At 44.3% G+C, this 12,978-nt stretch overlaps 1 protein-coding gene across 1 annotated transcript; it reads right to left on the reverse strand.

Moving 5' to 3' along the window:
- Positions 1-18: 18 nt before the first annotated feature.
- On the reverse strand, positions 19-12,978 carry CSUI_002962 (tubulin gamma chain). The gene is made up of 12 exons (XM_068063160.1): positions 11,529-12,978; positions 10,515-10,655; positions 9,101-9,161; positions 8,438-8,565; positions 6,982-7,254; positions 5,802-6,020; positions 4,966-5,040; positions 3,979-4,140; positions 3,371-3,438; positions 2,617-2,679; positions 1,990-2,057; positions 19-1,019 (listed from the first exon to the last, which is right to left on the reverse strand). Exons 1-12 carry the CDS (start codon positions 11,625-11,627, stop codon positions 988-990), a joined length of 1,389 nt encoding a protein of 462 aa, XP_067924863.1. The 5' UTR covers positions 11,628-12,978; the 3' UTR covers positions 19-987.

A 12,978-nucleotide genomic window follows, 5' to 3' on the forward strand; every position in this document is an offset into this window, starting at 1 on the left:
CAGGGGGGCCTCTGCCTCTGTCGGTAAAACTTCAGAACCCTCAGTTGTTTTGACAAGATAGAGAAATTAGTGGCGTCACTTCTTTATCTAGGAGGTGCACACATAGGCATACATACACAGGAGGTAGAGATAGACATATCAAACACGGAGAAGAGCAGTAGCACCTTGTGTCTTCATTCCATTGTCGACTATTCACACATAGAAAGGAAATCGACCGATCCTTTCTTTCAAGACAAACCGGACCTGTTACTTTCTTCTCTTCCCTGTCCACTGCTTCCCACAAGGCAAATCGGTAAGAAAGAATGAAAGAAGTTTCATAAAAGCGCTTCTCCTTCCCTCCATCTTCACCTAGCTTCTCTACTGTCTTCTTCGCTCTCTCCCCCTCTTCTTTGTCTACTACCAAGGATCGACTTCCTCGGCCTGCTGAAAAGAAGATTCTTTCCAACCTTCTCTCTCTCTCTGAGAAATCAATTACGGTACGGCCTAAGATCTCTTCACAAATGTGTGAAAGTTTACTGTCGTGTCTCTCTCTTCGCGTAGCCATCGTATCGGCGCATAGCTTGTATTATGCCTTCGCCTATCCATCGTATCAACGCATAGCTTATCATAGACTGTGCACTGAAGAGAAAGAACTCTCAAGCATAGATGAGCATTCGCCCTATGCAAGGAAAGGAAGAAGTCCATGTGTGTGAATGAGACCGCGATCTTGAAAAAAATCTGTCGTGACATAACGCTTCCCTTGTTGAAGACTTTTCTTTTGGAAGCTAAGTAGAGAAGAGAAGAAAAAGAGCTAGCTAGAAGGAGAGACAAAAAGAATCATGACTTTGCAGTCACAGATAAGAAGATAGATAGAGCTGTAAAGGTCAGATGAGGAAGCAAAGAAACTTCACTATGATGGTGGCTACAGTGTTACTTCAAAAAGGCATCTTCGAATGCTCTGCTCTCTCTAGTAAGATGAGAGATAGGTCTTAACATCTGCCCCACTTCTCAACATGCCGACTGACTAATACCAAAGTCATCTGCAAACGCACACATACCAGAGAGATACGAAAGAGAAACATACACTCGAACTTCGGAAGATACACCCTAGCTTTACCCTTACACAATCGGGACAGGGCTCAGACAGACACAATCGATACGTGACTTGTGGAGGCCTAGGAGCGGTGCTAGATGAGGGAGACAGGCCCTGTGACGGGTGCTGTTATAGACACGCGGACACCGCGAAGAAAGGGAGACACGGGAAAGGGAAGAAAAGGAGAAAAAGTATGAAGATTCGTCAGCTGAATGATGGGAGACGTGTTAGCCCATGTTTTTCTGAGAAAAATCACGGGTAGGAGCTAAGGAAAGGAATGAAAAAGAGCGACGAAAAAGACGACGAAGAGGGGTAGGAGGATGTTGTGAGATAGAAAGGGCGGAAGGCGACCACACATGCCTGTTGACGGACGGCACATGGGTTTACACAATGAGACTGAATCTATCAGATGTCACTTCAGCCTCCTTACACTCTATCTATCTATCTATCTTAAATCTGTCTATTCATCTATCTATCTTTAATCTATCTATCTATCTCTGATCTATCTCTCTACCTTTGATGTATCTCTCTCTATCTACCATCACCTTGTAAAAACATGCAATATATCTGTATGGCAACGGCTGCAGGGAGCAGGAAGCTATATACCCCTCCCTATATACATAAATATGAATCTATGCATGCATGTCACTCCGTATACTCACGCGTGTCTTCTTGTGTTGAGAAAAGCGACTGTCTGGGAGTCATCTACTGGTTGAGAAAAAGACTTTTCTTTACAGCCTCCTCTTAAACTTGTGAGCGATGAAAAAGCAAGAAGTCATACCCTTGCAGAATCACCATAGATAGACCGCACAAATAATGTGTGTATACACCTCAAATCCGACTGAGAGTCGACAGACGCGCGCAGGTCAGAAGAGAAACTTGAGATATTCGCTTTTTCTTCTTGTTTGTCTTCTTACTGAAAGACGAGAGATAGTCATCTCCCTCCGCACGATGATATTCATCGATTAGACTTAAGCAGACTTCCCTATACACATAAGAATAGAAAGACCAATGAACTCCCCTCTACAGCACAGAGGAGGAGAACACCTTCTTTCTTTTGACTATCCCTTTCTTTCTTTCTCTTATTGCCTAACGTTTCTCACGATAGTTACGAAAAAAGCTTTCCTTTCCACTCCTGTCTACATACCCCGGTAGTACGTCACTCACTACGTAGCTACAGCACGCATCATACACACGTGGAGAGTACAGAAGGAGATAAGTATAACTCTGTGCATCGAGAGATATATCTAGATAACTTATCACACTCTGAGAATCGAACATTTTCCTCCCTTCTGCTCATTTTCGTTTCTCTCTCACAGACGAGCTCTTGAGTTTCTTTCACTGCTTATTACTATCATCATCATCCTTATCGTCTCGCAACTTAACTTTCTTCTCCGGTATGAAAAACTGTCTATTCTAACCTTCTATAAACCAGTTAGACGAGAAGTTCTCTGCAAAAGGTGATCTACTGATATAGAGATCTTCTGGCTGTTGGGGGTGCTCTTTCATCTTCTCCGTCCTTTCGCGTCTCTTGCAAGTCTTACTTTGATCCTTCCATTTCATCGAAATTGCCGAGACCATCAGGGCTTGAAAACATCGGCTCTTTCCTGAGACAAGATCAACCACATACATCATCCGTATATACACCGAGTCTGAACAAGAAGAAGAAAGCCAACCTTCCGTTTCTTCACTCACTCAAGCTGGGAAGAAAGAAACAAAGAAAGGAAGAGAGAAAGAAACCACACTGCGAGCGACCCTTGAAGACGGCAGATATGCCAACACCGCGAAATGTTTGACTGAGAAAGGCTTCTGCTCAGGTGTACGTACAGCCGAACGAGCGAGAAGAGACAGGGAATCGAATAAAGAGAGTTTCCTCCTTACCCACAGAACTCAAGAACCGACAGGCATAACTCTTTCGCACAGCTTTACCTTGTCTCGACACGTAACACCTGTTGTGTATCCACCCCATCCATGTACATGTGTATATAGACAAGATACACGTAGGAATGAACTTTTCATGACAAAACACGGTCGACGTCTCTCGCCATTCCTCTGGTATCTAGGCCTAGTCCTCGGGCATCGAAGGACAGCATTTCATTGAGCACATACACCCCTCCCTCTTTGTCGATCTACATCTCTGTATGTAAGCATGTACATGCGTGTATAAGCAGACGTGCAGAGAGGGGGACTGTCTGCATGCTGCTTTCCTTGCATGTTAGGAACACATACAAGAAGACGACATCGGGATCTATCTTGATATGTCTCCTTACGTCCTCGCCCCAGGAATCGTTCACTTACTTGTAGTTATCCAAGAAAGCCTTTCTCTTGAAGAGTCGATCATATTGCACGACACACCGTTCAAAGAGCTGTAAGAAGACACACAGGAGAAAAACAAGAAGAAAGACAGATGGAGACAAACATGTGCGTACACGACCGCTTGCAGTTTGGATTTGCGATCTACCCCTAGAACTTACATTTTATATAGGAGTGCTCTCCGAATACTGAAGTCCCCACAAGCACGTACACATCTATATCTATCTATATATCTATATTTATATCTGTGTATAGTGAGAAATCTTCTTATACTTGTAGGGATTCCATACACTCCCTCCTCGAGAGCTGCCCTCTTACAGCCAGATGCTTTGTGTGAATCCCGATGCTTTTGTCTGTAGCTGCAAGCAGCGACTAAGAAAAAAGACCGGAATAGAACAGACTTCCTATATAGCAGTAGACATGTGTGTGCGTATACGTTCCTTAGGTAGATCTGCCTGTCCTAACTTTAGCAGGAAGCAAAGAAAGAAAAGCAAGAAAAGACAAGAGAAAGATAAGATAGACAAAGAAAGGATTACGACGGAGAAGAATGCAGCGTAGAAGGGTCGATGAAATTTTCTTCTTTCAATTCTTACCGAAGAGATAGATGTATGGTTCGCCATAAGAAGAGCTGAGACCTTATGAGGCGAGCTTATAAATGGAGATTGTTTAGAAAGAGCGACTTGAATACTCGCAGGATTCCATCGAATGAAATTCACTAACTGTCGGTCTTTGATCCTCTGTAAGCTCTTATGAACCTACGCAGATAAGGCGCAGAACAGATGACATTTCATACACCATGAGAGAATAAAACATCTTGTACATACATGCATATATACATATACATATATATATATATACGTAGATGTATATGTGCGTGGAGTGGGTGGTACTCGGAACGTGGATACTCAGATGATAAATTGCATGTGTCGAGAGAGATCTCGATAGTTGAAAAGTGAACTGCGTTTGCTTATAGAGAGAATGAGGAAAGAAGAGAGGAAGTCGAACTTCTTCTGCGTAGGAGGGGAGAGAGAGAGAGTCGACGTGAAAGAAGAAGAATTTGAGAAATGGAAGGGGGCTTGGCAGGAATGCTGACTAGCGTATTGTTTGTGTCTTGTAAGAAAGGATACCAGAAAGGAGGTGGACTGAGAGAGAGGAGGAGAGACCAAAATGAAGCCTTCGTTCATTTCTAACTCCGTAATGAATTTTCTTCGCTGTATCTACGCCTGACTCCACGTGAAGGCCACACGCCTACATACATTCCAACCAAATATATCTACCTACCGCCTCACTATCTTTCTGCATATGTGTACACGCATATATATACATATATATATATATATATGCGAAGCTCTGGGATGTCCGAAAAGCCAAGAAAATGTTTATACAATACACTATCGCCGGTGACTGTGTTTTTCACGGGGAATTCGAACTGAATTCAACCGTCCTATAGACGAGGAAGATACTACACCCCGATCGACCGTGTGTCTCTGACAGGAAGGATCAGACAGACATCAAGATTTAAGAGATAGGCAGAGATGACGTAGAGGAAGAAGCGAATACGAGAAAGAAGAAGAACACACCTGCGAAGGATCGGCTTCCCCTCTTATTATATTGAGCATAGAGATATACATCCCTCGACGCAGAGACGCAGATACCTATGAGGAAAGACGAGAACACAAAACAGAAGATTCCTACGTCCTCAGCGGAAGAAGAAGAGAAGGAGGAGAAGCCAAGACTCGCGATTCAGAGAGAGAAGAGAAAAGCTATTCAGCCTTGGAGAAAGGAGAAAAGGAAATAAAGTACCTTTTTCATTCTCTATTCCACACGAGACGGACATAGGTGGGAATTCGAAGAATGAGACCGCATAGACACAGAAATAGGTACCCAAGGCGCGTCTATTCCCCGACAAGGAAACGCCGGAGAGTATCGATTGCGTACATGCCATGGAGGTATGTAAATCTCTCAGTGATGTACACGATTGCTCAGGAAAGCTAAGAAGAAGAGAGAAAGAGAAGGGGAGCAGACAGCATTTCTTGAGAAGGCAAGGGGAGACAGAGAGGGGAAACCACAGGAATCTCCACGATGACTCTTCTTCTTCTCCTCCTCCTGTTGTCTCTCCACATCTGCCGTTGTATACGTGACTTCTCGTCCTACTGCAAGCGGGTCCTTCTCTTGCCTTAGCTACTCCAACACCTCCTGAATGAAGACCCCATACCCCCAACGAGCATGTAGATCCACATGCATGTATGTATGTATATATATATATATATATAGGTATGTAGATGGATGGATATGTGGTAACAAATGCATGAGGGAGGATCATACCATTTGAGGAAGAAGAAGAAGAAGGAGAGTGGAGAGAGAAGAAGATGGACTGAATGGTTTCTTCTGGGTGCATGTGAGGGGCCCTCCTTACCATGATGTTTTTCGTTTGTAGGAGACGTCGCATCACATCCATTACTGTCGTTTTCTGGACGGATGAAACGCATGCATCTAAAGTGAGAGGTGTATACCCAGTCATAAGGAAATGACACCGAGGAGTAGGGACCAGAGAAGAGATAAGAGAAAGGAGATCTGTATTCATATACGACGGATACCTCAGTGTGCTTGTACTTGCCGCCATCACGGTGGACACCTGATCCACAAGAAAAGAAAGAAAGAAAGAGTGAGAAACAAAGAGTGAGAAACAAAGAGTGAGGAAGAAAGAAAGAGAGGAGACAAGAAAAGAAGAGAACCGCGATCTCGAGAGAAAATAAGTGACTGGAAGGAGACATGAAAACAAAGAGAAAAGAGAAGGGACCCTTAAGAAAAAGAAGAAGAAAGGGCGGGGCGAGGCGAGGGGACACTTCTCCATTGTAGGGACTCATAGCTACTTTCCGCTACCACGGTCTGCGTGTACATACACCCGAATATTCGTACAAACGGATGAAGAGAGATGCCTTCACGGCTGCCGTCTGTAAGACGGACAGAAGAAGATACAGAGAGTCGAAAGCCACAAGGAGTTCAATAGTGAAGGAGATAGATGCACTGGTGCCTCCTACATGAACCCATCGGCGGTTTGCTATACAGGAAGAAAAGAAGGGGACAGCCGAAGGTGACGACCAGAAGAAGGGCAAGCAATACCTACAATACATAGAAATCTACACATACGACCATAGATACACATATATATATATATATATTTACGACGACGGCAACTCGACTTGACTGGAAGAAACAGAAGAAGAAGAAAAGAACACAAAACAAAAAGGAGAGGACCAAAAAAGAAAACAGAATGGAAAAGAAGAAGAAAATTCTCAGCTGAACTGGCTAGCGGAATTATGGTATTATTCTACGACTTGATTGAAATGGAAGCGAAGGAATGGTCGCAGAAGAAAACCCTGTCTCTCTTGCGGTGTATGTACAGAAGAGATTTGTATGTCAGAGCTCTCAAGATAGAAGACTAGGTTTTTTCCGAGAAGAACGGACAGAGGAACAAGTAGGTAACTAGTAAGTAGGTAAGGAAGGGGGAGGATCACTAAAGACAAAAGACAAAACACAAAGAAAGAAAGAGATAAGAAAGACAGAGATAAGGGGAGAGAGAAAGAGACCCTTACAAGAGCATTGGTTTGCTGAAAGGAGGGATTATGAATCTTAAGGCGTTCGACTGCGATATTATTAAGGGCGGTATTATCCAAGACAACGACACAGTCTGCATTTAGAGCCAGGCGTTTCATCGTTAAGATCGAGTTATAAGGCTGGACAACTACATCACTCGTCTCTGTCGTTAAGAGAGGAAAGACACTGAATGTCTGGAGAAGCTTCTTCGGGTAGCGATCGCACAACGTCTCGAGAAGATAACTCCCCATACCACTCCCTGTCCCTCCTGCCTGCATGCAAAGAAAGAGATGCGAGATAGATAGATTAGAGAGAGATCGATTCGAGATAGATAGATTAACAATAGATAGAGAGACAGATTAAAGTTAGATAGATGGATGAAAGACAATTAGATAGATTGAGAATAGATAGATAGGTAGATAGACTGGCAAAGAAAGGAGAACAAGACGACAGAGAGAGGGCAAAAGAAGAGAGAGAAGGAAGCACATCGTAATCCTATGAATGGAGTTAGTTAGACACTAGGAATTCCCATCAAGTTTTCGAAGAGAGACCATCTGTGTTTTAAGCATTGATAGACATGTCCATATGGAGAGACGTATGCATGCACGCCTTCTTATGTCTACTGGATCAGTAAGTAGAGACCTACTACCTGAGAAAACTTCATTCTTCCTTCCATCCAACAGCAGGCGTAGAAATACAGGCCAAAAAGGAAAGGAGACAACACCTGCCCGATGTGATTTAAGCATGTGTGTACATACATTGATGCATGCAAAGTATGAGTGACTATGTCTGTTTTGAAGCCATGATAGAGGGTCGATCCTCTATACAGTCGAAGATGTATAGTAAAAAAGTCGAGATAATCCGGTGTCCTCCAAGGCAGAAAACTAAATCTGATATTTGCACAGGGATGAAGATAACTATAATACTACATAGGAGTACATCGAGACAGAGAAAGAGGGGAGCTGAAGGGCCGTAAGCGTTGGAAGTAAGAACAGTATGTGTACCAGTAGTAGTGATCGAATGTCTATTGCAGACAACAGGGGAGAGAAACGCGCGCCACTTGCTGGAATAGAACGCTTTGGAGAGAAGGTTTTATGGATTCAGGACATCGATAAGTTACCTACTGGGTTCTAATTATATGTATTTCTCGCTCACGGGAGATCTCTTAATACTTGAAAGTGTCTCTCTATATAAGCCTGGAGATGGATATGTACCACCCTGAAGAAGATCTCTACTAGAGAAGAGACAGATGACGAGAGGTCATGCGGAGTATATGCCCGCCGTCTTTCCACCTCTCTCTACAGGTCGGGAGATTTGTCTCGCCAGAACTCTAAGAAGAAGTCCTGTGGAAGTAAAGATGGAGGACTGTACACTTAAGAGAGAAAGAGGGGCATCAAGAAGACAAAGACATCAAAAAAGAGAGAAGATCGAACATGTTGTCGTGTAGAGACATACAATGGAATGGCATAGAACAAATCCCTCTAAGCTTTCACTCCCGTCTGCCTCTCGATCGATCATCTCCATCAATTCCTCTTGGACTCTCTCTGCTTGTGCATATCCACTCCCCCAGTTATTCCCCGCACCTACACATATAATATAAAGACGCCAATGAGAAAGACAGACAAATAGCAAGAGAGAACCTAGACCAAGGAAGGATTGCCAAAGGGAGGTCGGTGAACGAAGGAAGAGAGGGAGAGGAGGAGGAGGAGAAGAAGATGAGAAGGTGCAGAAGGCCTAGAAAGTGGAGGAAGTGTAGAGGTATCGAAAGTGGCTCTACGAGTAGTCGTTAGTGAACGTATAGAACAAAAGGGGTGGAAGAAAACTGTGAAGAAACAAGATGAAGAAAAAGACAGACAGATAGACATCGTCTATGAAACAGTGACAGAGAGAGGGGGGAGAAGAACGAAAGAAGAAGAAGGATCGAAGAGAGAAAGAGCCTCGCAGGTGTTTTACCAGTGGCGTTTCCTGTAAGTTTTCTTTCCTCCATCGACTCATCGAAGGAGAGAGAAAAGAATGAGAGAAGGAAGAATGGAGACTAGACTGTAGGGCCCTATCTCGATCGGGTAACGAACCTTTAGCGTGTGTTTTATTCAAGTCTGTTCTTGCTTGCTTTCTTACCTCCTCCTTCTTTGGAGACAAAAAAGTTCTCGGGGTTATACAAATTGCGATACTCTGATGTCTGTGTTGGGAGAAGAGAAGAAGAAGAAAAGAAAGAAGTTCGTCGATGCTTTTTCTTTGAGAAAAAACGACTCTTCTTTGGAAGAGAGAAGAGCACCTTGTCTGCCTGTTCCTCTTCGTCACAGACCGGAAAGGAGACGTCAGGAAAAGAATTACGGCACAGAGTCATTGAGGTGTACATACACTGGAACAAAGAGGGAGAACGTGCAAGAGGATGAAAACGGGAAGTGATAAGGTTTAATGTTGATTAGGAGGGCCTGCTCTACACGGGAGATAAGATACCTTCTTTCTCATTGAGATTTCTTCCCCCTACACAGAGGGGAACCTCAGTTCTATTCATTGTGGCTGGCTCGTTAAGTTTTGTGGATGAAGGGCCACCGTTAAGAGAAGCTCTTCAAGAACGACTTTCATTCAGCAGAGGAACTTGAAGAGTTTCTCTCATTATCTGCTTCTTCTGTCCGGTTTTTCTACAAATGTTATAATGTGGGACGTCGCTTTCAGATGGAGAGAAGATCGTAGAGATCTCTTCGCTTGGCAATATTCCTACGTAGTAATTCCGAGTGATAAGAGTAGGTGTTAGAGGAGCTGGAGTATCCAGGTGTGTGTACGTACACTACGAGGGGAGTACAACAGATATTCCTGGATGTGCACCCCCCTTTCAAAGCTCTTCAATAGGAAGAGACCCTGCGCTTCTTTTCTTTCTCCTAGATGATTCGAATACCCAGGTGAATGAGAAGAATACATGCAAGGGGTTCTTTATCTATTTAAGTGCAAGTATATAGATCCACAGAGGATGATACAGTCATATCACCCAGGTTTGTGTATGTGCATGTGCGAATGGACCTCCATACATGGGTAACGAAAAGAAGAGAAAAGAAGTCTAACTATATCCACTTCTCCTTCTCTTCATTGTCAGATTCATATGTGACCTCTATCGACGAAAGGAGAAACTTAAGTCTATGAGGGATGCCAAACATCTCTCCTTCCATCAGTAGGACAGGTTTCTCCTGAAATTTCTTTATCTGTCTCCCTCTTACACGAAATACAGTCTTTGACCAGTGTACCTACACCTGAACCATTAGCAACATCCTCTTTCCCCCTCCTTCCCTCATTCTCTCATAAACGCGACTTCCACTCGTCAAATGCCTAGCAGAACAAGACCCAGAGATTTCTCATCCCGAGTGCTTTACACCGTCACTGATTCGTAAGGATAGAAGAAGAACAAGAAGAAGAAGAAAGATTTCTATCAGTCAGGATTCTCTTTCAACTCGGTGCCCTCCCTCATGATTCCTAGAGAGAGCCGGCCACATGACGTTTCTCTCTCTCTCCTCGTGAATCTCCCTGACGTACTTACTTGTATCATGTTGACAACGCGGGGCTCGAGATCGAAGAGAAGAGCTCGTGGTATGTAGTGCTCGTCATCGGCTTGATAGAAAAAGACGTCCTTGCGGTCATCCGCGTAGTTATGGAGACAGCTATCCACTAGGAGACCTTCCTTTGTATCAGCCAGAGGCAAAGAGATAAAAGAGAAAGAAGAAGAAGATGCGGATGAGAAGGAAGAAACTCTCCCGTACAAGGAGGAGGAGAAAGAGAGAAGAACTGAGGTTTGAAGTGAGGTGGCAAGGAGACAGCGTGGATCTATACAGTGAGAGATGTATATAGGTGTAGATCAATATCTATGTATACTCCTATGTACCTTAGATAGGTAGAAGGTGAGTATCTATACAATAGACATATGTATGTGCATAGATTGAGCGTAGAGCAAGTGTGAGGAAAGAAGAATCTCTCCACAGAAGTGATAAAGGGGCAGAGACGTAACATATGGAACACTCATCAGGCCTTTGTTTCTGTATAGGCAGAGGTCACAGGTTCGTCGTTGAGCTAAGGTTAAAGAAAAAGAGCTCTCGTGTTCTTCATCTAGGTGGATGTCTTCTTGGAGAGCACTCCTATACTCCGTCATCGTAGAGCAAGAGAGAGAGCGAAAGGGGGATGGTTCCTCCATCTAGCGGCTAAGGAGATTCCTGTCTTTCTGTCTAGCTAGTGGTACAAAGCACGTTTCAGCTTCACTTCTTCTCACGCCGAAGAGAGTCTCTCTACCTATACGAATACATGGTATCTTTCTGATTAGATCGGAGAAGGTTGTCTATCTCTGAAAGGTTTCTTCTCTCTCTAACTCCCCCCCCATTCAGCACTTAATCAACCCTTAGCTCTACTCTTTCTTCTTTGCTTCCTTCCCTGTGATCGATGTCTGTTTCCTTGGAGAGATAAGAAAGCATGCAACAGCGGAAAGGTTTCTTCAGTAGAAAAAATAGGCACACTCATCATGAAAGAGGGGAGGAGAGAAAGGAAAGAGGGGAAATCTACAAACCTGATCTATTCCATGCTCTGTACAGAGCTGCTTCCAAAATTCCATGCCTATCTGATTGCCGCATTGGCCAACTTGGAGAGTCACAATTTCCCTCGGCATTTTGGAGACAGGAGAGAAGAAGAAAGTTCAAGAGATCCGAAGAAAAGAGGAAAGAGCGCGAGGATGGATGAACGTTCTTTCTTGCGACGGCGAGTTTCGTCTTCTCGTTGGGTCATCTGACGCTGGATGAATGGGAAGAAAGACGAGTAGAAGAGAGGTAAGAACGAGGGAGAGGTGATAGAAGAAAGAGATGAGAGGGTTGAGGGAGTGCTTCTCAAGCTTTGCTAGAGATTCTTTTGCTAGGGGAGAAGAAGAAAAGAGCAGAAATCAGCTTGATTTATCTTAAGAGGCAAGAAAAAAGGAGAAGAAGTGAGAGAAATGGCCTCCTGCCAACATTGAAAGATATAAGGGACGAGAGAGAGATGGAGCTCGTGTGCCTTTCTGTCCTTAAGGGAGAAAGAGCATTAGTTGAAGATAAGAAGGAAAGGAGTGTGAGGAGGAAGAGTAGAAAACTGGAAGAAAGAGGAAACCAATCGTTGTGATTTTTTCACTTGGATGCGAGCAAGACTGAAGAAACAAAAGGAGGGGGGGGGCACACCCACGAAAAGCGCAGGTGTATGTACACCGTAAAAAAGCGAGCAGAGCCGGCCTTTCTGGACAGAACAGACAGATGGACTGAGTTAGTGACAGGTGCAAGGGGACAGCTCTAGCAGTGAATTCGGAAGATGAATGGTACGTGTTACGAGGATGCAGAGAAAAAGACGTGAGTTGACCGACTGACACTTCCCTCGTATGACGTCTAATGTGCAAAGAGAGGGCGGAAGTCTCCTTCTGTGGATCAGAAGAAGTCTAGCGGTAGATCAACACGTGGAAGGGCACACACAGGAGTAGGTTATGAGAAACTGAGGTACTGCGGGTGTACAGATGGCCTTTATCAACAGTTGAACAAGCGGAGGCTACCAAATGCAGCCGAGAAGGTAACACTCGGAGAGAAAACAGCGTCACAGGAAAGCGCCTTCTTACAAACTGAGGAGAGCTTACGACTAAGGACTAGCAGGAGAAGGAAGAAAGCAAAGAAAGTGATATCGAGAGAAGTGACCATTGAGAACCTACGAGCGCAGGGAGTCTGACGGATAACGAGTTCTGCACGCCCCAGGGCTAAAAAGACCCTGCAAGAGCCAAACGAATACGGTGGTAGAAAGGGAAGAAGAAAAGGGAACGACGACCTGGAGACGGGAATATCAGAGGAATACAAGGAACATGAAACGCATGCACACAAGACACGGGACAGCACACCGGCAGTGACCCTGGAGAAACACCCGACTGCTAGGGTGAACAGCGAGCCGTGAGAAAGCCCCCCTCTACGTTTGGGAATGTAGTAGCGGAGAAAGGATCTGCCAGCACAAAAGAG

The sequence above is a fragment of the Cystoisospora suis genome (genome assembly GCF_002600585.1).
Source record: "Cystoisospora suis strain Wien I chromosome Unknown contig_1247, whole genome shotgun sequence".
Classification (NCBI taxonomy): domain Eukaryota; phylum Apicomplexa; class Conoidasida; order Eucoccidiorida; family Sarcocystidae; genus Cystoisospora; species Cystoisospora suis.

Excerpts from the sequence above, each read along its gene's own strand:
- CSUI_002962 (XM_068063160.1), bottom strand. The coding sequence starts at position 11,627 with ATGCCGAGGGAAATTGTGACTCTCCAAGTTGGCCAATGCGGCAATCAG. Across the intron at positions 4,141-4,965 it reads GGGAAGCCGATCCTTCGCAG|GTTCATAAGAGCTTACAGAG; the intron begins GTGTGTTCTTCT and ends TTATCTGCGTAG. Across the intron at positions 1,020-1,989 it reads TGACTATCTCTCGTCTTTCA|ATGACTTTGGTATTAGTCAG; the intron begins GTAAGAAGACAA and ends GTGCGTTTGCAG.